Source organism: Hydractinia symbiolongicarpus, chromosome 8 (assembly GCF_029227915.1).
Source record: "Hydractinia symbiolongicarpus strain clone_291-10 chromosome 8, HSymV2.1, whole genome shotgun sequence".
Taxonomy (NCBI): Eukaryota; Metazoa; Cnidaria; class Hydrozoa; order Anthoathecata; family Hydractiniidae; genus Hydractinia; species Hydractinia symbiolongicarpus.
In genome coordinates this window covers 23134254-23162088 of record NC_079882.1, presented here as the reverse complement: position 1 = coordinate 23162088, position 27835 = coordinate 23134254, and the positions used below count along the sequence as shown (strand labels likewise).

Here is a 27835-nt window from a genome sequence, read left to right as displayed (position 1 = left end):
AACAGTACTGATGCATACATTCATATCTAGAAATTATAAGAAACATTAGCATCTTTATTCACTACATCAGCCATTATGGCTTTGCAGCAAAGATTACAAAAGATTGTGACAGGGTTAAAAAACAGAAATGAAGAAGTGCGTGGGAAATATGCTAACACATTGCAGCATTTTGTAACAACTGAACTACGTGAAGCAACATCTGATCAGTACCCTGAATTGATGGAGCAGCTTGTGCGGTTCATTTATGACTTAGTAAATAGTGCAGATGTAAATGAGAAAAAGGGAGGAATCCTGGCCATAGGTATGCTGCTTACTTATTTTCTTTCTTATTTTTAAATATAGAAAACCCATTTTTTGGCAAATATTTGTGAGTACACATGCATTAGCTGGTAATGCACTACTTTGACGTTGACGCAAAAGTTGTGATAAAACAGGATCGGAGTTAGTAGTCTGCACTTTGCAAACCAAAATTAAAGATTTTTCTTTGTTTGTTTTATTATATACCCTCCTTTGTAAAATTATAACGTTTTTATTCCTTTTCTGAACCCTGATAAATTAGGGAAAGACAAGACACAATTCAGGTTTTTTTTATATTGTAAATAATTAATGAATATTTGGTTTATTTAAACGAAGAAAAAGATTAGGAGAAACCATGCCAAAATCAACTATCCCTCCCTGAGTCTAGCAAGCACTTTTCAAACATCGACAAGCAATTAATTGTTTTCACTCTATTGTTAGTTGGACTAATTGGTGTTGATGGTGGAAACGCAACAAGAACATCACGTTTTGCTAATTATCTCCGTAATATGCTGCCATGTAATGATGTGAGTGTGATGGAAATGGTTGCCAAAGCAGTTGGCAGACTAGCACAAGTTGGTGGCACCTTCTCTGCTGACTATGTAGAATTTGAAGTCAAAAAAGCTCTAGAATGGCTTTCTGGTGATCGCCATGAAGGTAGAAGGCATGCAGCGGTATGTGTCACTGTTTTTCTGCTACAACAATAAAATAACCTTGCAAGTTTATATAATACCTTATGAAAGTAGCAGGTATTAATGTTAGTCTTTCCTTTTCAACAGGTTTTGGTATTAAGGGAACTGGCTGTCAATGCTCCAACTTTCTTCTTTCAACATGTACAATCATTTTTTGATCATTTTTACAATGCAGTCCGAGATGTCAAGGTAGTGTATTGTAATAAAAACTTCCAGGACTTCTCCATTAAAAAAGAAATTGTGTGAAACTTATAGAAATATTTCATAGGAATCTTTCATTACAAAAATAAAATCACGTAATCTTATAACACTGTGTAAAGAACAACAGAAAATTTGTGACCAATATTTGAAAAAGTTAAAAAAATACCTAAGTTGAACTTTCAAAAAATGTTATCACCTGTTAAAATGTCTAAATTTTAAAACCTGGGGAGTATACCTGTAACAATTTTTATCAGAGCAGTTTAAAAGTACAATGTAGCAACTTTTAAGGGTGTAAAAGTACCCTGTAACGTTGCGTTAAGAATAAGTCTAATAAGAATAAATATAAAAGTATAAAAAATATTTTAAGTTTGTAGGAATCTAGCTTTAATGCAATCTTTTTAGTACTTTTTCAAATCTAGTGGTACCGTCATTATTTAAAATAATTATTGATAAATTATAAACATGCATGTGGCACTCCTCAATCTTGTAAAGTTTTTGTTTGGAGCTTCTTTACATTTTATTGATGACTTAGAAAGCAAGTATGTAACTGAAATAGCCTGATATTAAGGAATGCCTATTCAACCCATCAAAATTATTCAGTTTTGTCTGATTGATGAATTCAAAACTGTTTGTTATCACGTTGGCTGTCCTTATATTAGAGTCATTATCATAACTTCTTGTTCATTTTTTATGTAGCCTGCTATACGTGAAGGGACAGTTGAAGCCCTGAGAGCTTGTTTTGCAATAATTGCACAAAGAGAAACAAAGAAGAACCATTATACTCATTGGTATCAGGTATATTTTGACTTTTTGGTTGTTGTGTTAATCAACTGATAAATAGAATATAAAAAGGATAATATATTTTGGTCACTCGCTGCATGAAAGTGGATACCAGCATATTTTTGTAGATTCTGTAGATCTCTGTTACGATGGAGAGAAGTTGACCTCATAGTAAAAAGACAATTTGTCCTTGTGGTTCTTATTGTTAAATAAATTTAATATTATTGATTGTGTTTACACTGTTATTTTTGTAAACTTATTACTTTATAGCAAGTGTATGACGAGGCTAAAAAAGGTTTTGAGGACCTTGCAAGCACAAAAGAACGTGGTAATGTTTTGACTAGGGAAGATAAAGTACATGGATCTCTACTTGTTATGCAAGAGTTGATCAGAAATAGTAGCAGTGAAGGAGAGGTATGCCAAGATATATTATTCTTCCAATGGGATGTATTTCTTATATATTTATTTGGGACACAACTTTAGGTTACTAATCTTCAAAAATTGCATTTAAAATTTGCCAAATTGTTAAACAATTTGTTGTTTTCAAGATTGAACTTACTGAGGATAGTTGCATGTTTTTGTACCGTGAAGTAAGAATTTGTGACAGAGGTTGCTCTGCAAATGTAATGTTATATTATTATTTCAATTTTATAGAGATTAAGACAACAAATGGAGGATGTTTATGCAGAAAAACAAATCCAAACATCTAGAAGCAGGGAGTTTACAAAGCCCACACGGTTTTTGTCCCACCAAAGCCATCACCATCAACACCAAATGTCAATAATGCCTTTGCTTGAAAGTGGAGGACATCATATACCACATTCACAAAGCAGATTTTGTAAAGAATTTATGGACTTAAAGTTTGATGAAGTATGAACTTCATTTTGTTTAAAGTGCTTTATATTAACCTTGTCTTGTAAGTAACGAATAGAAAAATAGGGGAAAGTAAGTTAGAATTTCAATAAAGAAAACTGGGGACTGCAGTATTAATATTAGTATTAACATTATTGTGACCATTTTTCTAACAAAATCAGTCTGAAAGCTCATATTTCTTGATAGGTTTGTACTTTGGTTTTGCGACACAAATCTTCCAAAAGTAGTCTGGTCCAGCATACACTCCTGACATTTCTGCCACAGCTTGCTGCTTTTAAATCCAAGGTTTTTGTAAAGAAGTAAGTGATTTTGCCATAGAAAGATTTTTTTTTTTATATTTGTGTACTTTTTTAAATTTTAATGGTTGTAATTTCATTTAGACATTTACCAGAGACAATAATATTTATGAGTGCTTCATTAAAGAAGGTTTGTTCAATTTTAAATCCATAATTAAAGTCATACATGAAGTTGTGTGAAATTTCACTTGAAATATTATTGCTATCTCCTTTTTTAGCTACAGCATCTATATTTAGGGCACAATTCTTTTCTCAAACAGTGGTATTTACTGCATGATACAAATGTCATGGCTAAATTTGTTATAACAATGAATGACATTATTTTGCCAATATCACAGAAATAAACAAGTTTAGCTAATATTTTTTGTATGAAGGGGCAGTTGCACAGAACAATTTACTTAATTTACAAATACAATTTTCAAACGTTTATTCTGTATATCACTGAATATGACAAGTTGTGTATACGTTCTTTCTTTATTTGATAAAAAATTGCAGTTGAACGGATTGGTTTAGAGCGTGTTGCGATAGTTGGGGCAATAAAGAGTAAAAAGAAAATAAAAAACGCAAGAAAAGAGGTGAAAGATAAATCGCACACTCCAGGCATCAATATTTTTTTTGTGAGGGATCTTAAAATGTGGAAATCACAAAATCAAAAGAATAGAGTAACTAAACACAAAGAGGCTGCTGTTTTGTCTTTGGGAACAAATGTAATACATTAATGCTCACAGCCAGCAATTTTGTGGAGTCCTTAGTTAAAATTTTTAACTACTTGTAGAACAAACAATATTTATACGTAAATTAAATCATTGAAAGTTGAATGGCAGCAAATAATGGAACACAATGTTAAAGATGGATCATGAAAATCATTAATTAAAACAATATTTCATTATTGTCAAAATTTTTACTTATTTTATTTCATTTTATTTTTCTTTAATGAAAAGACAATACCAGAGCTTAAAATAAGATTTTCAAACCTGCCAATTATAAGATTGTACATTTAAATTATTATATTATATTCGCACCCCAGGGTTGATAGTAATTGTGGTTTTATCATTATAAAGAAATTAACCAATGGAAGTCTATTTAAAGCCAGCCTGTAAATCCCAGCTAATTCACCTACTCCTGATCCAATTCAAGAATGACATAGGACTAAGATATCATCAACATGACCCCTTCGTAGTTGATAACCGTGGATTACAGCTGATATCAAGCCATGTGATCGTCCTTTACATTTTTAATTAGAGTACCAACAGGTACTGGGGGGACAATTAATGACTCAGTAATTACCTCATTTCTCTAAAGTATGCACCTTTTTGTGTGTGCAAGAGCAATTGCTCGTCCCTTACTTATAAGCCTCGGAATGGACAAAACAGTGGCTAAACATTTCAAAGAGCTTGAGCTTCTTCTTTTTGATGTTTGAAATAAAATTTGTCTTAGAATTTGAACATGTTCAAATTTTATATAATTTCTCATGTTAGTTATTTATTATATATGGAGCCTCAAATTTGTGAATTGACAAACTAAGTACTTTGAGATGTATTCTATAGTTTCGGTGGTGTAATGAAGTTGCTAATAATGATGTTATTTAATTTAGGATCGTGAACGATCAGCAGCATTTGAGGCTATTGGTTTGTTGGCTGTTGCTGTCAAGAGTGATATTATACCTCATTGGAGGCACTGGCATGGTGTTTTAGAAAGCATAAAAATATTATTACCTAACAGGGAACCTGGTCATAGGTTTGTTAATTTTAATGTAAACAATTGTGATATGTTTATTTCTACAACTGCAAGTGGCTAGTAACTAATGTTAAATAGATAACCTCTTAGCATTTTGAAATAAGATAATTGTTGTCACGACGTACTCAAATTATGCAATTGCATATACACATAATACAACTTTCTTCACTCTCTACACTGTCCCCTTAAGTTCTGAGTACCTGACTTATGCGGAAATGTGAGTGATATAAATTTAGCACAGATCATGACTGGACCAAATTAAATCTACATAAATGTCAAGCTGTGAAAAACGGGTTATCTATAAAGGCAAAACAAAATGCACAAGTCATTCATTATTTTTCAAAAATAATTAGCTTTATTAGTCCAAAGTGACTTAGCCGTAGGTCTGTTAAGTATGTTAGGAAAGGTCCACTTGCTTGTGAAATTAAAATGTAGAAAATTAAAAATGCTTGAATTATTGACCTACACATTTATGTAAGTGAGAAATGTCCAAGCAGCTTTTTCTAATCAGAGTATAATAATAAATAGATGTGTATATAATAGCTCAGATTACCAGATAACACACTGATAAAAAGTCAAAATTGGTTTTATTGTATTCTGCATGTCACATTCCATTCTTGCTTTTTCTAGAAAAAAAACAAATCTGGTTGATCCAATGGTGTTTGCTTGCGTAAGTATGACGGCTAGGGCTGTTGGTCCAAAAATGGCAGGAAAAGATCCTATCTTTAAAGAGATTATCGACCAAATGCTTGGTGTTGGCTTGAGGTGTTTTTTATGTCCTTCTAGACATTGTTTGGTTTGCTTCAATGTATTCACCTTGTAACTATTTTCTAGCTATACTGCTATTGTACTTTTTATGAATCAACATTTACCTGCTTGAAAAAAATAATGTGGATATTGTAGGGTAATAATCAGTTTGTGTATTGCTATGCAACTGAGGATAAAAATTTCTAGCACATTGAAAGCCGAACAAGTTTTAGGCATCTGTCATTAGCGCACTGCCACACATGTTAAAGATGCACAAAGTAGCATTTTTTATTTTCATTTTAAAATTTAGTAAGAACTTGTTTATTGACACACAAATGTAAGACTTATACCTTATGTGATGCGTGTGCCTTTTTTAGACAAGCATCAAACAGAGAATAGAATGTACGCGTTTGTTTTTTAGTCCTGCACTTACAGCTGCATTAAGAGATCTTGCAACGATCATACCCGCATCTAAAAAGACCATACAGGGTAAATGTTTGCAATATTTATCAGTTATTGACAAATATCCACCATTTTGCTGATAGTTGATAGTTGTATATTTTAGATGGACTGTTGAATATGCTTTCCCAAATATTGATGCACCGTCCTCTGCGTCACCCTGGTGTACCAAAAAGTGCTATGATTGCACCAACACCTTCTGGTAAATGTCATATTTTTTTTGTGAATAAACTGTAAAACTTACATTGTTTATTTACATTTTGTTTCTTCTCTGACTCTCTTAGGATCTAGTCATTTCTCATTTACAGATGATGATGTATCAATGACAACTCTAGCATTGCGAACTCTGGGGACATTTGATTTTGAAGGTAATGTTTTAATCAGGGAGCAATTCAAAGATTGTTTTTAATAAAAAGTGATTCATGATTCACATTAATATCTATATTATAATACCTGTATACTGCTGTCCGTCTGTCACGCAAAATGGTAGCTTAGCTGCGCAAGTAGCAAGACGCACACATTGTGGTATAAAAAGGACGGGCGAAACTGTGGATTTTTCCACGGGCTAACGACTAGTATGATTAAATGTTTCAAGACAGAAAAAAGAAAGAAATACCTTGAAATAGCTCATTATCATCATCTTTATTATCATCATCATTATCATTCACGGCTTAACGTCTGTTTTCCATGCTGGCATGGGTTGGACATAGTATATTAATAACCCTCTTTCAATTTGATTTAGACTGTGTTAGATCTAAACTCAATTTTCTCTGCATAAGTCTGCCTTTATTACCTCCTGCCTTGTCTTGCTCGGAAACATAATGCAGTAATCATAACATATATTCAGGAAATACATTAACACGATTCATCAGTCATTGTGCAGATAACTTTCTGTCGAGTGAACACAAAGATATCAGAATTGAAGCAGTTCGAACATGCTCTTACTTGTTAACACCAACATTACATGTAAGAATATTTAATAGTTTTATCACCCTTTGTTTAAAAGTATTTGTTGTTGCATATCCTATCTTCACCTTTTATTGTAAAATTTTTGTGTTTCTTTTTTACAATAAGACGCATGATTTTACTTATACTCATTTATAAATCCTTGAATTGTTTTGAGCTTTTCTGTCATCTTGATAGATTTGTTGAAACGTATTATATTTTAGCCAATGGTAGTTCCCAATGCACAAGTTAACTATCCAATCAGTTCTTCTGGACAACAAGTTGTCTCTGAGGTTTTAAGTAAGCTTTTGACTGTTGGAATAACTGACCCAGGTATAATTTTAAAATATTTATTTTTTGCAATTGGCTCTTATGATACTTTGATAGTTAGGAACTGTTGTCAGGAATTGTTAACACCCTGTTTATTTAAAGATATGTTTGGCATTTTTGTGAAAATAATTGATAAGTGCAAGAATTTGTCAATATTAACAATATTATATCAGCACAATGTGGTATGATTTGGTGACTTATAAAAAAGATTTACGCTTAAAACAATTTCTAATTCACGTCAACACTCTGCTATCGACAACGCAAATGCCAACTAGTTAACAAATCAGACAGGAAAATTTAAAAAATTTAAGTTAGAAAAGCTTGATAACAGAAAGCCAGTATGTGACATTCACACATTACAGTTTTTATTAGAACAATTTTCATTTCCTCTATTTATCAACATTGGACATAAGTTGCATTGATTAAATGAAGTTTGATATTAACAGAAGAACATGCAGTATATGCTTTTTTGTTGCATTTGGCTGTGGATAAAACTACAAGCTTTCACATGAAAGGTTAATCTCCTTAAAATGCTCTTTTTAGATCCTGACATCAGGTTTTGCGTTTTGTCTTCACTTGATACAAAGTTTGATGCTCATTTGGCACAGGCAGAGAATTTGCAAGCTCTTTTCATTGCTCTAAATGATGAAGAATTTGAAATAAGAGAATTAGCGTTATGCACAATTGGACGGTTGTGTAGTTTTAATCCTGCATATATTATGCCTTCTCTCAGAAAGACACTTATACAGGTATTTTTTTATTGGTGTTATTAAAGGGGTCCTGGAACTGATATTAAAAAACGGCAGAGTATGTTTTTTCTCAATTTGATATTCTTCTTTGTTACTTTATGTATTTACCAATTGCATTATTCTCTCAGATTTTAACCGAACTTGAATACAGTGGAATGGGCCGTAACAAAGAACAGAGTGCAAGAATGTTGGCATATCTTGTTTCTAATGCACCAAGATTGATTCGTCCTTACATGGAGCCAATTTTGAAGGTAAGTGTATTGTTTTGTTAATGAGATTCACATCTATTTTTACACTTAAAGGTTTCAAAGCCATGCTTCACTAGGTGAAATATTCCATCCAAAACAGAAAAATAAAAGATTTTTATTGGTTAATAGAGCATACTGCACTGTCCCAATCTTAGGACACTAAACCGTCACGCACAAAAATACCAGGTCTAAGTAGGACCGGCCAGCCAGTTTTAAGATTGGACAGGGTGTCACAAAATTGGGCGGAGATGTCTTTTAGATTTTTTAAGAAGGGGTGAATGCATGACCTCTGTTGTTTGCAAGACCAAACAACACAGTTAAAAATCATAATTTAGGATTTATAAAGGAAAGGAAAATTTGCTAGTACTTTCCTTAGGTTAGGTAGGCCAATATTTAGACACAGTAAAAATTTGACACGTGATAACAACATGACTGATCTCACTGATTGACAAATGACAAACTAAAATAATCACAATATAAATAAAATTACGTATTCTCTAGTTCAGAAAGCAGACCTGCCCTAAGACTGGGCAGACAATTATTTAGATACAGAAAAAATCATAGCTAGCTAATGTTAAAAATAAAATGTTATTGTAAAGGTTCTTATCATAGTCACCTGTTTTTGATTCTATTCAACAGACAAATCAGATAAAGCTAGCTAATAATATGATTGAATATTTTCAATTTCTTTTATACTGAGCTATAGTTGGGCCTCACACATACATGATATAATATTTCAGTCTTTTCTTTGGGAAGAAAAGTTTCAATTTAATGTTGTTTACAAACTACAGTCTAAAAAATTTCTTGTCCTTTTTGTCTTCCACAGATTGGCCAGAACAACACTAAAATAAATTTAACTCTACTTTTGATTAATGAAAACCATCATATTGAAACGCTTAAAATCACAGTTGAGAATAACCTTGTTTAACTCTTTATTGTTGTAGGCTTTAGTACCTAAACTGAAGGATCAAGATCCAAATCCTGGTGTTGTTACTAGTGTTCTGGCTGCAATTGGAGAGCTGGCACAAGTAGGTTTTGTCATCTGCTATAAGCACATCACAGTAATACCTTTGTACTGTCAAGGCTCTAGCATTTATGTCTATTTTAGGTTAGTGGTGTGGAAATGCGAAAATACATTGATGAGTTATTTCTTGTTATCATTGACATGTTGCAAGATGCATCTTCATTAGCAAAGAGAGAGGTATGTACTTTTTTAAATTACACTCTGACATCGTTTGTTTGTATGATTTTTTTATTACCCTTTTTTGTTTAGGTTGCACTTTGGACACTGGGACAGTTAGTTGAAAGCACTGGGTATGTGACAATACAATAGATTACACTGCTGAGAATGGTAATAATTATGGCAGAAATGGACACACACACCATAACAAATTTTCATCATGCTCATACTAAAATAATAATCCCTAAATTGATATTAACCCAACCCAATAAACAACATTATTCTTAGCATTGCAAAAATTTAGGTTATTAAATTTTTTTTGTGGTTTGCTGTAAACTTTGGCCATTTTGTTTATGAAAAGGTTGACCAAATTAAAAGAAATGTTTTTCGAGATCCTTGTATAGAAAATTATGTTAAGTCAAGCATAAATTGACAAAAAAGCTTTCCATATGTAATTTGGTTGTCATTGTAAATGTAAGCATGTCAATGTCACTTGGTGACAGCAGTTTTATTCGTTAAGTCATAAAAATTGTAAAACAACTTCTCTAATTTGTTTATAAATTTCCTTAAATTTTTTTGAAATAATTTAAACTGTTCCCATCATTATCATCATTATCTTGGCTTAACGTCGATATTCCTTGCTATAGCATGGGTATAATAATAACTCTCTTACAATCTGATCTAGACTGTGTTAGATCTAAACATAAATCTCTCTGCATTAAGTCTGTCCTTATTACCTCCTGCCTTTCAAGTGTGTATACTGAAAAAAATTAAATTTATTTTAGGTACGTTGTTGAACCATACAAAAAGTATCCTAACTTGTTAGAAGTGTTGTTAAACTTTCTAAAAACAGAACAATCGCCTGGTATTCGAAAGGAGGTAGGGAAATTAACTGGCATATTGATCAGACATTGTTTGAGAGCCGCTTTTTTAATGACTGGCCTCCAAAATTTTAAAGTAACACATCAGGTTGTTCTTGCCCAATGTATATTTCTATTGTTGCTGTTTTTTTATATTAAACTTATGTAAAAAGCCTTTCTCCTTCTTTCTTGCATAGGGAGTCAATTTTTGATAAAACCTCGTTTGTTTGTATCTAAATTACAAATTGAAGATGTTACTATGTAACGAAAAGCAATATTTTTATTATATACATGTTTTATGTTATTACTTGCTTCTGGCTGTTAAGAAATGAAATTAACTGTTTTTTTTAAAAAAAAACAACAAATAAACAAATTAGGATTAATTTAAAAATTGTTTAGAATACTGCATAACTTTTTGTTTAAAAGAAGACTGGTATTTTATTTATTTCTTTTTCAGGCAATTCGTGTTCTTGGCCTTCTTGGTGCTTTGGATCCTTACAAGTATAAAGAGATATGTGTTGGTGGTAAAGAAGCCAATGCTATTGCACTGTCTAGTGAACCAGCTGGTAACTCGAATGACAGCACTGAGGCCACAGGTAGATATTTAGCCTTTCTAATTCAAATTTTTTTACGTCTTCAAAAAAAATTCCGGAGCGATGTCATTTGCCTGCCTGCTTTGTTAATGCATGCTATTGGTATTTTTGCTATGTAAAATAAATTTTGTCATTTAAAAAAAATTAAAAATAAGAAAAATTATAATGTGCAGACCTGGACTTGCTTTGCTTTTTATTTATCTATATTAACGTTAAATGATATCACTGCCTTAAAATGTTTACGTAACTTCCCACTGGCATAAGGTACTGAGTAAGAAATTACCTTTTTATTTTGTAGAAACCAGCACAAGTGAAATGCTGGTAACAATGGGCAGTGCACATTTAGAAGAGTTCTATCCTGCTGTAGCCATTGCTGCTTTAATGAGGATTATGAGAGATCCGGCTCTCTCTGCACACCATACAACAGTCATACAAGCTGTTCATTTCATTTTTAACAATCTGGGCATGAAAGGTGTACAGTATCTGCCTCAGCTGATGCCGTCATACTTAAACGTCATTCGAACATGTGAGCCTGCATTTCGAGAGGTTGGTAAATAGATACCATTTTTGACAGAAGCACTTACTTGGGAAAATACTATTGGTTTTAGTTCTAAGCAGTGCATATAATCTAAATGGAACTCTCTCTACTTTAATAATTAGATTTTCTGTACAGTTGTATGTATAAACTATAAATCTGGTTGCATTGGTTTGCTTATCAGGTTACTATTTAATGTTACATTTTAACTTTTAGTTCATTCTACAAATGTTGGGGAAGTTAATTTCCGTGGTTAAGCAGCATATTCGTAATTACCTGGATGAAATATTTGATCTAATCAAGGTAAAGATATAATCTTTAATCGGTTGTGTAATCTAAGGGGTCACTCGAAAACCAAAAACCGTACACTAAATGTCAATTTAAATTCTGTAATGTTTCAATATTTTCTACCATGAAACTTTGGGAGAATAGGAAGCATTATGAACTTATGTGTCCTCTATATGCTTCACAGAAGCCTACATGTTAAGTTCCCCTGATTTCAGTGGTTGATAATTACATTAGAAAAAATATTCTGTTGTAAGTCAGGTATAATGTTTAGGCACATTTTACCGTTTGTGCGTCATCCATAAGGTTTGAAGTTAAAATAAGAGAATAAAAAGAGACTGAGAAGTAATGTTTATGCAGATTTTGGATTCGAATCAGTGGTAGTTATTTTTATATTTAGGAATATTGGGTGGTTACCAGTCTTGTTACTCTTCAGAATACTATTATTGATTTAATTGAACAGCTTGCTGGTGCACTGAGTGGAGAATTTAAGGTAAGAAAGCAACATCCTATGATAAGTAGCCTTTATATTGGACCTAAAATGAGATTTACCCAAAAAAACACATACAACATATTTTTATTTCAAGTTAATCGTGTTTACATGAATATTTTGAATGCGAAATAAAATTAACACCAAAATGAGTTTTAATTCTCCCAAAGTCATGTAAACATTTATAATGTATAATAACCCAAGAGACTAATCTTAATTTTGCCCCAAAAATGAAACTTCGTGTAAAAGCTGCCTTTATATTTAGACAGCAGTACCTTTAAATTTATTTGGTATCTGGGTTCTATCTTCTAATTGTCAGACATAGATATATTTTTCTTGTCAATTCTCTTTTAGTTGTACCTTCCACAAATTTTGCCACATATGTTGAAGGTGTTTATCAATGATAGAAGTGAGCAAAGAACCGTTACGTGCAAGGTTAACAACATTTTTTATATGACTTTATATGTAAATGTTTGGTAATTTTTTACCTTCACAAGAATTTCTAGGCTTTTACATGTTCAAATTTTACAATTTTTATGATTTTTAGCTTTTAGCTGGTATACAAAAATTTGGACAAAGTTTTGACGATTACTTACATTTGCTTATACCACCTGTTGTTAAACTATTTGACAGCGCCGATGCACCGAAAGAAGTTCGACAGTATGTATTACTAATATAAAGATGTTAATAAGAAATCAAAGATCAAAAGAGATTTAAATTTATAATGATCTCAAGAAATCGCTATTGTCAAACTTTGAGTCTTCTTGTTATTTCTTTTGAATATTTGCTATTTAAGATATTATTATTGTCCAACAAATATAGGTACTGGTCATATAATCATTAGCTATATCAACATCAAATTGTGTATGACCACATCAAATCAATTATTCTTATTTTATCTCTTATTATTGTAGAGCTTCTTTGGAGACACTTGGCAAACTATGCGAATGTGTAGACCTGCGTGAATATGCAGCAAGGATTATTCATCCATTAATAAGAGTTTTGGATTTGTCACCAGATCTTAGACCTGTTGCTATGAATACTCTTACCCAAATAGTGACCCAGATGGGAAAGAACTTTTCTATTTTTATCCCTGCAGTGTACAAGGTGTGTTAAACCAGATTGTTATACTATTTACTTACTTTCACCAGATTATTATTACGTCCTCATGTGTATTTGTTTACGACATAATTATCGTGGTCAAATGCTCCCCTTTTGGATCACTCCCATAGATTTGAATTTTATGTTAGTGTGGTTTCACTGTGATCCGCAATACTTACAGCTAGAGCCAAGACTAAGCCTAACATAAGCCGCTATACTGTACCGATGACACAAATTCTGATACAAAACAGAATCTAACTTCAGAAACAGTTAATTTTGGAGACTGACTTGCTACCATGCAGAATAAATTAGTAATCATATCTTTAGGTACTTGCGAAGCATAGAATAACACATCAAAAATATGAATGCATTGTCACACGAATTCAAAAGAGTGGTGTTTCACTTGATTATGATCCAGACCCTTTGCAACGAAGAAAGCAAAACTCCAAATCTGGCTCACAAGATGATCAAGGAGTTCCAGCGGCGTCTGATGGTTTAAGAAAGCTGCATGTTAGTGCAAATAACCTTCAGAAGGTTGGTAATTAATTTAATTTACTTGCTTATGCAATGTTGATTTTATTTAGTAGAAGAAAGAAAAGAGAAGCTTATTTTTAAATGTTTCCAATTCTAGTCCTGGCTTTACTAACTTTGGATAATCTTTTTTTACTCCTCTGTTAGGCCTGGGTTGCTGCAAGACGTGTGTCCAAGGATGATTGGATGGAATGGTTACGTCGGTTGAGTGTTGAATTACTAAAAGAGTCACCTTCGCCGGTACTACGGTCTTGCCAGGTTTTGGCGCAAGAATACAATCCACTAGCAAGGTCAGTTGGATTTGTTTAGCAAATAGAATTTCAAGATTTATTTGAAGTCATTTTGGTGCTTTTATTGTACAGCCTCGCTTCACAGTACTTGTCTTTGTTTGGGATAGTAGAAGTGAGATTATGGCTTTGTTTACATTTTGTAGGGATTTATTTAATGCAGCTTTTGTTTCCTGTTGGTCAGAATTAACTGAAGATCAACAAGATGGACTTGTAAACAGTTTAGAACAAGCCTTAAAATCACAGAACATTCAGCAGATTACACAAACACTTTTAAATTTATCGGAATTTATGGAACACTGTGAGATAAAGGTAATGTTTTCTTTGTCTGTGTGGAGGGCAAAGCTTCTGGATGAATTTTTGAGAGGAAATAAAATAGCTGTATTTTCAGCTTAAAACTAACATGTTAAAGTAAATATTGCAAATATTTCATGCTTTAGAATTTCATTCCTTATTTTTCCAGGGAACATTTTCGTTGAACATTGAATTACTTGGTGAATGCGCCACAAAATGTTTAGCATACGCAAAAGCTCTTCACTATAAAGAAATAGAATTTTCAAATCATGTGACACTGGAGGTGTTAGAATCGCTTATTAGGTAAATCGCTTTTTCTATCATGTTTTGATTAGTTTTACTGATTTTCCTAAAAAGGTATTGGTGTCTGTGGTTGGCCTTTAAATTTAAACAATGATACATAATCAGATGTAAAAATTAAATAAAACAATAAAAATGAAGGGAGGAAAAGGTTCTTTTGTGTGACCGTTTTTGCACAAAATATGTCATTAGATTTCATTACTAAAATATACAGACACATTTTTACTTTATTATTTTGTTTTTATTTCAGCATAAACAATAAGCTCCAAAATCCTGAAGCAGCCAATGGTGTACTTGTATATGCTACAAAAAATTCGAAAGTAGATATTGTAAGTAACTTCACAACGTCTAGTTAATCTATACACTCGACGAACAGCTGTTTCGTCTGTCTCTTTTACTTGTAATTTTAAAAACACTAAATTTATTCATCTTAAGTTAATACACGTTAATGAATACAAGATGCTCTCTACCTGTCCACAATATAAAATAAAGACAATCAGCTAACATAACCTTTATGCCACTTCAATCGACGTTTGTGCAAGTAACGAAACTCACAAATCCTACAACTTCCATCTGTTCTACCTGTCAGTTAAAACCTTTATTAATAAAACGATATTTAGAAAGTTCAACAGCGTTGGTTTGAAAAACTTCACGATTGGGAGCATGCGTTAGATGCTTACGAAACAAAACATGAGCAAGACCCCAATGATCATGATCTTCTACTTGGTCGCATGAGATGTCTGGAGGCACTTGGGAAATGGTATTTTGGTTCTCATTAATTTTATATAATTTCTTAGAAAAAGTATAGCTAAGATGTAGAGAAAGATAGCTTTGTTTCACCGCAAACAAACAAAAATAATAAAGTTCCTTGGTAGTATTGTGTTGATATCAGTACATGTGTTGATTCAATGCCTTTTACTAAAATAGTTTCTAAGCTCTTAAGAAAGTCTCTGTCCCCCACCCCTCCCTTACCACAACTCTGCACTGTTGCACTATTAAAAATAGGCATATCTGTTATCTGAACTTTCAATGCTTATCTAAATATCATTATATAAGTCTTTTTCTGGATGTTATCGACATAATTGTTTTACAGGGGTGAACTAAATAAGCTCGCTTGTGAAAACTGGCAAGGCGTTAGTGACGATATTCGGCATAAGATGGCTCGGACTGCTGCATCTGCTGCATGGGGTCTGGGTAAGAGTTTACCTTACATGGCTGTTTTTTTACTGGCCAAGAGCATACGTTTGATTTTTTATATGTAAGTATCAACATGGTATCTTGTAGAGACAACTATTTCTTTTAGGTGAATGGGAAAGCATGGAAGAATACACTCTGATGATACCAAGAGATAAAGTTGAAGGTGCATTTTTTCGTGCAGTGTTAGCACTGCACCAAAACCATTTTACAAGAGCTCACAGTGTAAGTTTTTTTTTGAAATAAAATTGTGCATAATGTTTTTGTGTTTGACAATGATGTTGTTTTTTTTTTGTTGTTCTGTTTGTTCTTGTAGTGTATTGATAGTGCGCGTGATATGCTCGATACAGAACTTACAGCTATGGTTGGCGAGTCGTATAATAGAGCTTATGCTGTAAGTGTCTTAGGTACTTTTCTGTATGACCGTACTACAAGTTTGTAAAATGGAAAAGTGAGGATTTTTATTTGAATTGAAGAAATTCTCTCAAAATGTTTACTTTTCTACTTCATAATAATTTTTTAAAATCTTTTTCCATAACAATAAATCTTCCTTCGAAACGCACTGATTATTCGGTTATTTTAACAGCATGTTGATAGCATGGCTTGCCATAAGAAAATTAAAGCACTGTAGTCATTAAAATTTTTTGACTACACTTGATTATAAGAACCAGGAAATTTGTCTCCAGACGTATGTGTTTTTATTTTTTCACAATTTCGCCACAAAACGAGGGTAGGTGTCAAGAATTAAGAAAACTAATTAACCTACAACAAAATCTTGAAAATCGGTAAAAAGAAGTAACGGTCTTTGTAAAAGATTCTTATTAAATACGAATAAATGTACAGACTAAATACAACGAAGTTATAGTAGGAGGATAGGAGTAACTTTCTTTTACTTACTGACGTTTTATACAGGCTATGGTAACAGTACAAATGTTATCGGAGTTAGAAGAGGTGATTGAGTATAAATTACTACCTGATCGAAGGGAATCGATCAAACAGTCTTGGTGGGACCGTTTGCAGGGTTGTCAACCTATCGTCGAAGACTGGCAGAAAATCATCAAGGTTCATTCACTTGTGTTGACACCTCAAGAAGATATGAGGACGTGGCTGAAGTATGCCAGTTTGTGCAGAAAATCTGGACAGTTGGTAAGTATCGAGATATTCTAGCTGATAAGTCACGAATACAAGTATCATTAAGAAACTGATGTTTAACTAAGGTATAAATATGTTAAAGCTATAAATCAGTCAGAAAAATGATAAGCTTTTCGGTTTCAACAATTTTCTTTGGCTATATAGACGAAAAATATCATTATCATCCACCTTAACAACAGGGTGACCACTCCTCCTTAAATTCTTTAAATACCCTTATAAAAAGAAAATCTCCTTAAAAGTACTTAAATTGAAATTTTAGCTATTCTCCTTAATTTCTCCTTATTTCTTATTTTTTCTGATTGTAACTTTTTTGGAAATGTGTTCATGGATTGTTCATCACCAGTAAAATAAAACATATTTCTCTGTTACCTGAAATCCTATATTTTCTATCTTTCAGGGCTTAATTAATATGTATATTTGTATAATATGTATAACTTTCTTATCATAGAACATAGTATGTAACATTAAAGATTTTTTTTTTATTCTCCTTCGCAGCAAAATATCCTTAAAAAATGTCAATTTGTCTCCCTAATTCTCCTTATAAAATCCTTACTTTTGTTCTCACTTTATTAGTGGTCACCCTGAACAAGAAATATGAACCCTTCTTTGAAAATTTCGTCTCTAATATTAGACTGACTGTTGATCCTACATGTTTTCCCTTTTTTATTTCAACTTTAGGCCTTGTCGCATCAAACACTGGTTATGTTGCTAGGAGTGGATCCGGCTAAAAGTCCTGAACAACCAATTCCTTCACTGTATCCTCAAGTTACCTTTGCTTACATGAAACACATGTGGAAGTCTGGACAGAGGGTACGAATCATTCTTCGTTTTTTTAGTATATCGCTCAGTTTTTATGTATTGATTGATTTGTTTCTCTATAAAACAGTGTGTCTTGTAAGCCGATAAACCTTAGCCTTAACCTACTCCGTAGCCTTTTTATAAGCCAATATAGTATCGTGTTAGGATTTTGTGCTGCTTGTAGAGATCAATAAGATTTACTTCCGAGAAGAGAACCACTTGTTTTCTAACGTTGTGTAAAACGATTTATTAATATCAATTTATTGTTGTTAAACTTTACACACCTGCCTAAAGTGTGAGACAAGATGGTATTTTTGTTTTTCCAGGATGATGCATTCCGCCATTTACATCACTTTGTTCGTGCAACATTGAGACCTCAAGTAACTCAAGTCTCTCAGCCTGTCGGCGATGATTTGGACTGCGACAAAAAGCAGAATTTGACTTGCTTACTAGCGAAGTAATTTTTCTTTTTTTAATTTTTCTGTTCTTTCTTTTTTTCTCATTTTTTTTATCAAAATAGTCGTGGTAAACAAGAGTTAACAGAATTTGAAAAAGTTCGTTACTTAGAAGTTTGTTGAGCCTATCCTGTATCGTGTTTTTTTATCAGGACATGGTTTTCATGTTAACTGTTTCAATGATAGTTGCACGCATAATCATTCTTTTAAAGGAAATGGAATGTTTTGGTCCAGACTGAGTGTGTTCTTTTGCTTTTAAAGCGTATATTTTATCTTCTTTTTCAATGCCAGTGTCTTGTCTGCCTGTTCACGAGAAAAAAAAAACGTGCTACATAAACACGAAATGCGATATTTAAAGGACGGGCAAACCCGTGGATTTTTTCACGGGTTACAATTCTTTACGTGTGAGAAGGTTATTTGTACGTGCTCAGATGATCTTTTTTAGAATAGTTTGCAGTAGTTACTTTGTTGATGCCTACGTTTTACAAATACAAATTTATAGGTGTTACATGAAATTGGGCGATTGGATGACAACTAATCAAGGGATTAATTCAAACACAATAACAGAGATTCTTCAGTATTACGCAGCAGCTACAGCAAACGAAAGCAAATGGTACAAGGTTAGTAGATCGTTTTACCAACTTTACTTTTGACGGGGTTGTTTTCCCAATTATACCTCACAATGTTCCCAATTGTAGCTCACACGTTACCCCCTGCAATTTGAGAACAGTAAATCTTCAACAAGCGATGTCAATTTTTTCATGCATTTTTATAAGCTCTTCTTCATTGTGTGTTTTTAACTGTGATATTTGTGTTTAAGGCGTGGCATTCATGGGCGTTGATGAATTATGAGAGTGTTTTATATTACAAGAACAACCAAGCACCTGCCGCCGAACCACCGGCTGCTGCGTCACCACCTGGTTCACCAAGAAAAACACAAGTATGCTTCACCTCTATAAAAGAGAATTCAAAAAAAAAAAACTAATCTGATTATTATTTACTTATTTATTAGGTTACCGATTCTGTTCATATTTACACTGTCCCAGCTGTGCAAGGTTTTTTCCGCTCAATCTCACTTTCAAAAGGAAACTCACTTCAGGATACACTGAGGTATGGATACAATCTAAAGAATATTTTGCTATATAATTAACCTACAGTTAATTAAATAATCCATTTTGGTTCAAGAAAAACAGTTATGTAACTTTTATTGTATAACTGTGCGGTTTTTGGTAGGTTTGAAAAACAATTTTTATTTGTGTAGGTTGCTTACACTATGGTTCGAATATGGACATTGGCCAGACGTGAACACAGCCTTAGTTGAAGGTTTAAAAACTATTCAAATAGATAACTGGTTACAGGTAAGTGGCTGCGTGTGAGTTAGTTAAATAGCAAAAGATGGTGTCAAATGTACCTTGTTCCTAAACTACGTAATCAGTCAGTAGAACATAGTATTTGTTCAATTGATTCTTTTTTTTTTTGCAAACTTTTCTTTTTTCCTGAATGATTATTCCCAGTCTCTTTGAATGGCTGGATGTTGCTTAGGAAAAATACATTTATTTGTTCCTTCGTTCGTTCGTCTATTTATCCATTTATTCATTCGTTCATTCATTCGTTCATTCATTCCTTTATTCATTCATTTATTCAATTCACTCCCTTACTCATTCACTCACTCATTCACTTACTCATTCACTCACTCATTAGGGAGAGAATACACTGTTGGCAGAATCGTTCTCTTAAATTAAACAAACTGAAAAATAAACTGATGCATCATTCTCTATGCACTTCCAGCTATCTCAATGTTAAAATGACTTCTATTTGTATTCGTAGGTAATACCGCAACTGATCGCAAGAATTGACACACCTCGTCAATTAATTAGTGGACTGATTCACCAGCTCTTATCTGATGTCGGAAAACAACATCCACAGGTACATTGCAAGCTCTATTACAGTTAACTATATGTCCCTATGTAATTTTTTTTCTGCTGTATTACTTATTTTTTATACTTCCTGTATGTAGAACGTTTGGCCATGCTTTCCAACAAATATTGTAAAACTTTAAGGCCAAAATTTTTCTTGTGAAAATTACGAAAATCAAAAGTGTGAAGAACATTCCATCTTAGGCTTTGATTTATCCTGTAACTGTTGCGTCAAAGTCAGCCAGTGTCGATCGTCGTGAAGCAGCCAATCAAATCCTTACAAATCTGGGCGAGCACAGCCCTGCACTTGTTCAACAAGCGATGATGGTGAGTGAAGAACTCATTCGAGTGGCCATCTTATGGCATGAGTTATGGGCTGAAGGTCTAGAAGAAGCATCTAGGTTGTACTTTGGTGAACGGAACATCAAAGGGATGTTTACTGTTTTGGATCCGTTGCACCAAATGATGGAGCGTGGTCCGCAGACGCTGAATGAAACATCTTTTCAACAGGTAAGATCGCGTTAATTATAACTGTTCAAGAATGCAATCTAAACTTGTAATTATTATTATTATTATTATTATTATTATTATTATTATTATTATTATTATTATTATTATTATTATTATTATTATTATTATTATTATTATTATTATTATTATTATTATTATTATTATTATTATTCCGAATATTTATACGGGATATAGCCACTTCAGTGTTGGAAACACTGTTAATGATGTGGGTCCTGTGTTCCAAACCACGGACCTCGTGATTACGAAGCGAACGCCATAACCACAAGGCCACGCGCCATTGTGTTAAGTAGTGTGTTTATGACATGATATAAGGCCTTACACTTTCTTTTGCTCGATTGCACGTCTTAAAAAGTGTTTCGCAAGTGACACTCCACCGCAGATGTAATAGGCCATAATTGCGAATGGGGCAAGAAAAAATGAGTTTCATCATTTCTTATGTTGTCATACATAGGCCTATGGTCGAGATCTAATGGAAGCACAAGACTGGTGTAGAAAATATCAGAAAACTGGCAGCGATAAGGATCTGACGCAAGCTTGGGATCTCTACTATCATGTTTTTAGAAGAATCTCGAAGCAGTTGCCACAGGTATGTGCGTTACACATGTATGTTGTGTGTTATGCATGAAGGTCTTAGCATGCTAATGTCAGCAGCAGAAATCCCTCAAAAAAGCAATAGATATAGTCACTTGATTTAAGGGGAGCATTAGAAAATTTAAAAATATCAGCATGCTGTAAGTACACATGAGACAGTACAGAGCTTTGTTTGGTTAGCAATCACACAAAAAATTTAGATGCATCGCATTATAAACGTAATAATTTGTTTGATAGCCAACCAGCTATTTACACGTTTTGCATCTTTTAAGTTACTTGAGAAGTTAGCTGGTGATACAAGGTTATGCTGAATATAAATATAATTTATTCGTGAGTGTGTGAAAAAATTTTACATAGACAGGAATTTTTTATTTTCCTTATAAATGGAGCTAGTTTGCCTTCGTGGTTCGCTTGCCCTTGTCTACCATTTTGCTTTTCCGTAAGGAATTGTTTTTGAATTAAAAGGTGAAGATTGCCCAAAAAAACAGCTCTGCCCTTACTTAATCGCACATTATCTTTAAACGCGTTTTATCGCGAGGTAATAATCCATGAGCTGTTGATAGATAACAACAAATGTCTTGCTTGTAAAAAAATAATTTTTCTCGATCATTAAATTTGATCACGTGACCTGCCATTGATGGTTATCTTGTATAAAGATCTAAATTATGCTTTTAACTCGACTAGATTTCGCCCTATTTATTGAACTGAACCCTTTAAACCAAGGAACGAGTAAAAGAGATAAGTTTTTTTGCCATTTTATTTTAGCTCTCTTCACTGGAACTTCAATACGTTTCGCCCAAGTTACTCTCGTGTAGAGACCTGGAGTTAGCTGTTCCTGGAACGTATGAGCCAGATAGACCAATCACACAAATCAAACAAATTAGCACAACGCTGAATGTGATCACGTCAAAACAGAGACCAAGAAAATTGAGTATTACTGGTCAGTGATTTCTTCTGTTGTCCCTTCTAAATGCTTGTGTGCGAATTTCTATATTTTTACTATATTATTAACACCTTAAACGATCTGATATGTTTTTATTTTCTCATTTGAAAACTTATCTTTTTCAATACAATTGAAGTTAGCGAAAATTCTCACGTTTTTCTGGTTAATGATAAGGGCGCAATACCTGTAAATGTAGCCGATTTAATTGCAAGAATGGGCATTATTCGGTTGTTTGTGTAATTTCAAAATCCATTCATTAATCACACCCCACCCCTACAAGCTCCCTTAATTAAGCGCCCTTGTTTGTTTTGTTTTCATTTTGTCTCGTCCCAATTAAATAATAATTTCATCGATCACTTTATAGCGCGAAAGCCATTTTTTAACTATATTTAACAACATATTTTTTATCTTCCAGGTAGCAACGGAGCCGAGTTTATGTTTTTGTTGAAAGGACATGAAGATCTTCGGCAGGATGAACGTGTCATGCAACTCTTTGGTTTAGTGAATACGTTGTTAGCAAACGATTCTGTTACATTCAAAAGACACTTGAGGTATATGTGATGTGATGTATTACATTGAACATTTTTTTAGCCAGTAAGTTTAAAGAAAAATAATATTAAACGACAAACCAGTTCAATTGCAATCGAAAAATTCTAGAGTAGGTTGCTAGTTATTTGAAAATAAAACAAGTGAATAGAAATAAGGGAGCATACCAAACTTTTTTCGCCATCCAACATTAAAATTCTCTTAATTTTATTTATCGCAGACAACTTAATACTATGGCCTATTACCGTCGAGATATGAAAAGCCTCATGTAGGCATCCAATCAGGCTAAATTTGAGAAACACCGAGGCTTAACGATAATTTGTCTTTTTTACGTTACGTCGATGTTTTTTTTTTAAAAAAAAAAAAATTGCGCAAACCATTTTCATTTTGCATCCACGCATCGACCGGATAAGAACTTAATTCTCAAAAAGGTCATGCCATTGAAACGAGAAGTATCTCTTTTTGTTACTCTAACCTGTTTTGTATCAGTAAGCTGACATATGTTCTCTCTCATTCAATTATTTTCAATTAGTATCCACCGTTATGCTGTTATTCCGCTCTCCACAAATTCTGGGTTGATTGGCTGGGTGCCTCATTGCGACACTCTTCATACGTTGATTCGAGATTATCGAGACAAAAAGAAAATTCTTCTCAACATCGAGCACCGAATAATGTTGCGTATGGCGCCTGATTACGAGCATTTGACCTTGATGCAGAAAGTTGAAGTGTTCGAGCACGCGCTTGCGAACACACATGGTGATGATTTGGCGAAAGTTTTGTGGCTGAAGAGTCCAAGCTCCGAGGTAAGTGATCAGACGTGTTTGTACCTCTGCACGCAACCATTGTCACATAAATTCACCAATACTGTTCTTTGGCTCGAATTTTTTAACTTTTCAAGTTAGCGCGATCTTTGAAAATACGTCTACGAAATTTACACAGAATCGAAGACACAGAGCAGGACCCTTCTAATAACAGCACTTGTATTTACTGATAGGTATATCCTGTATAAAAAAATCGATAATGATATTATAACCCAGCGTAAAAAGTAATGCTTTTGAAGTTCGCTAAGCCGATTTGTAACTGTAAAAAGCTTGCGATGACTTTAGATTTATAAAGGTTATTTTTTATTCTTTTAAACCAAGTTAAGAGGTTTTTCTTGAACCGAGTACTAGTTTTCACTTTGTGATTATAAGTATTAATGATTGTAGATGACAGTCGTGTTATTCTCTACCAACAATAATTCACTCCGATCGACCCTCCGAATATGCGTGTTTTCATTTTTTACCGACAATAATTTACCCCGATTAAAACTCCGATCAATGACGGGCGAGTATTATAGATATAGTCATTTCTTTGTACTTTGTACATTGCTAATGCATTGCGTGGTAGCGTGCAGGATTCTAGCGACGCACATAAATAGGTTATACGGATGGTGGTTTTATGTAGATGATAGTTTGTCATGGCACATTTGCCTTTGAATGATGGTCTTATTACGAAATGTTAGTTTAACAAATTTTTATTTGTAAGGTATGGTTCGATCGAAGATTAAATTACACTAGATCAATCGCAGTTATGTCTATTGTTGGATATGTGCTTGGTCTTGGAGATAGGTGAATAAATATTTTCCGTATTTGGTAGTAACCTGTTTGGTCTATTATTTTGGCTATCAATAGCTTTTTCCCCATAGCTGAACCCTCGCTTAACAAATCAGCTCGAGTTAGGAATTAAACTCGGCATGTACCACGTGACCACAGTTTGATTGTTCTGCTATCTGTATTCGTTTCCTTCAGTACACTTATTGAAAATTTACTCTAGACATCCTTCCAATCTGATGTTGGATCGTATGTCTGGCAAAATACTTCATATTGATTTTGGCGATTGCTTCGAGGTAGGATATAGCTAATTTAAAGTGAAAGTTCTGTTGCAGAATTATATCGTGTCAAACCTATCCGGTTGTGTATTTATTTTTGTATAAACTTTTAATACGTGTTTTTTTTTTTAGGTTGCAATGACACGAGAAAAATTCCCCGAAAAGATTCCATTCAGACTGACAAGAATGCTGATCAATGCTATGGAGGTGAGTTGGCTTGGAATAAGAAGTTTGAGATTTGTGACCTTGTTGTTTTTAAGCTTAACTATCGCCACGGTCGATACTTGGACAAAATTAACTTTAGGAATGTTTTAATACTACTCATTTCCACGCAACTTTAGAAAAAAAAATCTGTTTCAATGTTGTGTTTAAGAAGAGGAATTGCATTTTTAAGTGAAGTTAACAGGAAAAAATATATTTTTAATGTTATGGAGGAAAGAGGTTCTCAAACTATTTAAACTTTAAAGGTTTCCATCGGACCTTTGATATCATTGATGATGTCATAAGGTAGTCTGCATAAATTTGTTTTTTATATATCTTGAAACGTACCACAAAAATAAAATTCATTTAAAGTGCACATATATATTCTGGATGATATCTTGCTTAAAGTAAAGTTAAAAAATGTTTATCGATGTTATCTGTTATTACAGATGAGATGTAATGTCAGCATAATCTGTAACACACTAAATACCATTTTAGTGCTAGGGTCCAAGACTGTAATTCCAAAATTCTGAACCATGTCGTTTGTGTCCCATTGAGCTTTCATGTCAAGATAATTATACATTATATTTTTGTTGAATTGGGATATTTAAGTTAAAATTGTGATTGGGAAGTAGCGTTTAATTACTGCTGAGAGCACCTGGATTACACCCTGGGTCCCTTTAATCTTTAACCTATAACTAACAGTTGCTTTGGCTAGAAGCACCCGCAAGAAAAGTACCTGCACTAGAATGCTCTAAGTACCTGCACTAGAATGCTCTCTAAATGTTGTGATTTTATTTATAGGTTACTGGAATTGATGGCAACTATCGAATGACGTGTGAAAGTGTGATGCGCGTTCTTCGTGAGAATAAAGACAGCTTGATGGCTGTGTTAGAAGCGTTTGTGTACGATCCGTTATTGAATTGGAGGCTAATTGACAGTAAGTTATAAACTGTTTGTGTTGAAGTGTGCTTCTTTATTTTAAAATTTTACTCATCACAAAATTCGTGAAGAAATCTTAACATTATATATTTTGCTATAAATTTGAGGTTTAGAATGTTACGTACTGTCATTCGCTTTCTTTTCTTATCATGTAACTACGCCGTTGATAGTAAAGAAGGTTTTAATTCCGGTGATGTTCATTTAGGCTTGCGTTGGACCTAAAAATCAGATTTTTTTGTATCGTTGCAAAGTTTGCTGGCACATTTAAACTTTCTTTTTTTCTTTATTAATCAGTTATGATTTATTATCGTGGTCTTGTGACTTTAGCCTTCTGTTTTGATAAAGTATAAGGAACTATATACCAACCAGATATGAAAGTCATAATGCTTTTCCTATCTTTGAGGCCGCTTCTTGTTTTGGCACCCTTAAATCAACTTAGCTCTCAGCTCGCAACGCATGTATTTTGCAGCTTCAGAAGTTGAGATGAGGCAACTCTAAGGTGTTTGCAAAGTTACACATCATTTCATAATTTTATAATTATCATTTTGTTCTTCTAGCTCAAAAAGAAAAACGATCAAAAGGCAGACCTGAATCTTATGCACAACACAATGAAGGAAATGGTAGCTAAATTTGTCAAATATAATCACCGGCCATACCTACCAAGCTTAAAACTTTTCATGCATAATCCTTATTTTCTAGAATTTCATGAAGCCTACGACCGAACACATGATCGACCACGTGGCAAAAAACCAGCGGCGGGTGCAGCAGATAACCCGCAACAAGACGCTGAGTATGGAAACAAGCCAGAAGCTGTAAACAAACGAGCCTTACAAATTGTTAATCGAGTCAAAGATAAATTAACTGGACGTGATTTTAATAAAGACGAAGCCATAGAGGTGGAAAAACAAGTTGACTTGCTTATCCAACAAGCTACTTCACATGCAAACTTATGCCAAGCTTACATTGGCTGGTAAGTTTTTTGTTTTCAATTCACGTTTTGAATTCAGTAGATGTACTTTTCTGCCTTATTTAACAGTCATATCTGAGAAACTTGCTTTACGAAAAGTGAAGAAAATAGCAATTTTCTTATAAGAGAAAAACATAACCAATAAAAGGTGTGTTTTTTTAATACGTCTTAATACGTGTTTTTATTTTCGATAAAAACATCTTCGTAAAATAAGAAGTTTTAAAGTAAAAGGCATGCAGTAAGCATATTTTTGAACCCAAAAATGAACGTTTGTTCCGCAGACCTCACTTTTAATTTTTCGACGCACGGTAGCATAAAATTTATCTTCTTTTTTCTTGTTTATTATTATTATCATTTTTCTTGTAGGTGTCCGTTCTGGTAACGTTAGGAAGCAAATTAAAGACTTGACATGACTTTTGAAAGAACTGCCACGACAAAAAAATCCTTCGTTGCGATACTTGATTCGATCGATTCTTGTAGCATGCTCGTTTTCTACAAATAGTAAAAATATGCACAAATTACCTTGTGATATTTGCAGTCAGAAATATTGTCCGAGGACTTTCTATACTAAACCATACCAATTTTAAAAAATGTACTGTAAGTTTGCAGTATTTTTTTCCATAATTACTAATGACATATTTGCCCACAATAAAAAGTAAAGATTTAAAATTTATAGGATTGTAAATACTGTTGTTGTTAGGCCGTGAATCTGCGGGAATTCGCCGTCGCTATTCGCAGCTACCATTTTAGATCACAGACAGAATGACAGACATACGGATAGCAATTTATAGGTGTAAATATAGATGCTTATTAATACATTTCCCCGTCTATATTTGGAACTGGTTTCTTCTTTAGATTAAAAAGAAGTAGGTTTACATTTTGTACTAAATATAACATTTATTTTTGAGAAATGTCTTGT

At 33.3% G+C, this 27835-nt stretch overlaps 1 protein-coding gene across 1 annotated transcript; it reads left to right on the top strand.

Annotated features, from left to right (window-relative positions):
• Positions 1 to 10: 10 nt before the first annotated feature.
• Positions 11 to 27665, top strand: LOC130654034 (serine/threonine-protein kinase mTOR-like). Its single transcript, XM_057456540.1, has 57 exons — positions 11 to 301; positions 739 to 971; positions 1077 to 1178; positions 1887 to 1985; positions 2241 to 2384; positions 2625 to 2840; positions 3030 to 3142; positions 3224 to 3269; positions 4734 to 4876; positions 5507 to 5641; positions 6045 to 6112; positions 6189 to 6284; positions 6367 to 6450; positions 6930 to 7048; positions 7252 to 7360; positions 7901 to 8106; positions 8235 to 8357; positions 9299 to 9382; positions 9463 to 9555; positions 9628 to 9668; positions 10320 to 10413; positions 10852 to 10990; positions 11286 to 11533; positions 11739 to 11825; positions 12208 to 12300; positions 12652 to 12732; positions 12845 to 12957; positions 13212 to 13404; positions 13726 to 13932; positions 14077 to 14219; positions 14363 to 14528; positions 14680 to 14813; positions 15061 to 15139; positions 15431 to 15570; positions 15904 to 16004; positions 16114 to 16229; positions 16321 to 16398; positions 16917 to 17150; positions 17835 to 17966; positions 18281 to 18411; positions 18912 to 19029; positions 19230 to 19349; positions 19422 to 19519; positions 19671 to 19767; positions 20237 to 20335; positions 20530 to 20835; positions 21308 to 21442; positions 22213 to 22387; positions 22806 to 22941; positions 23469 to 23739; positions 24464 to 24546; positions 24752 to 24824; positions 24939 to 25013; positions 25812 to 25947; positions 26507 to 26569; positions 26649 to 26919; positions 27283 to 27665. Exons 1-57 carry the CDS (start codon positions 76 to 78, stop codon positions 27296 to 27298), a joined length of 7461 nt encoding a protein of 2486 aa, XP_057312523.1. The 5' UTR covers positions 11 to 75; the 3' UTR covers positions 27299 to 27665.
• Positions 27666 to 27835: the final 170 nt, after the last annotated feature.

Coding starts and splice junctions, on each gene's coding strand:
- LOC130654034 (XM_057456540.1), top strand. CDS start 76: ATGGCTTTGCAGCAAAGATTACAAAAGATTGTGACAGGGTTAAAAAAC. Junction 21,443..22,212: donor TCTCGAAGCAGTTGCCACAG/GTATGTGCGTTA, acceptor ATTTTATTTTAG/CTCTCTTCACTGGAACTTCA. Junction 25,948..26,506: donor GAATTGGAGGCTAATTGACA/GTAAGTTATAAA, acceptor TTGTTCTTCTAG/CTCAAAAAGAAAAACGATCA.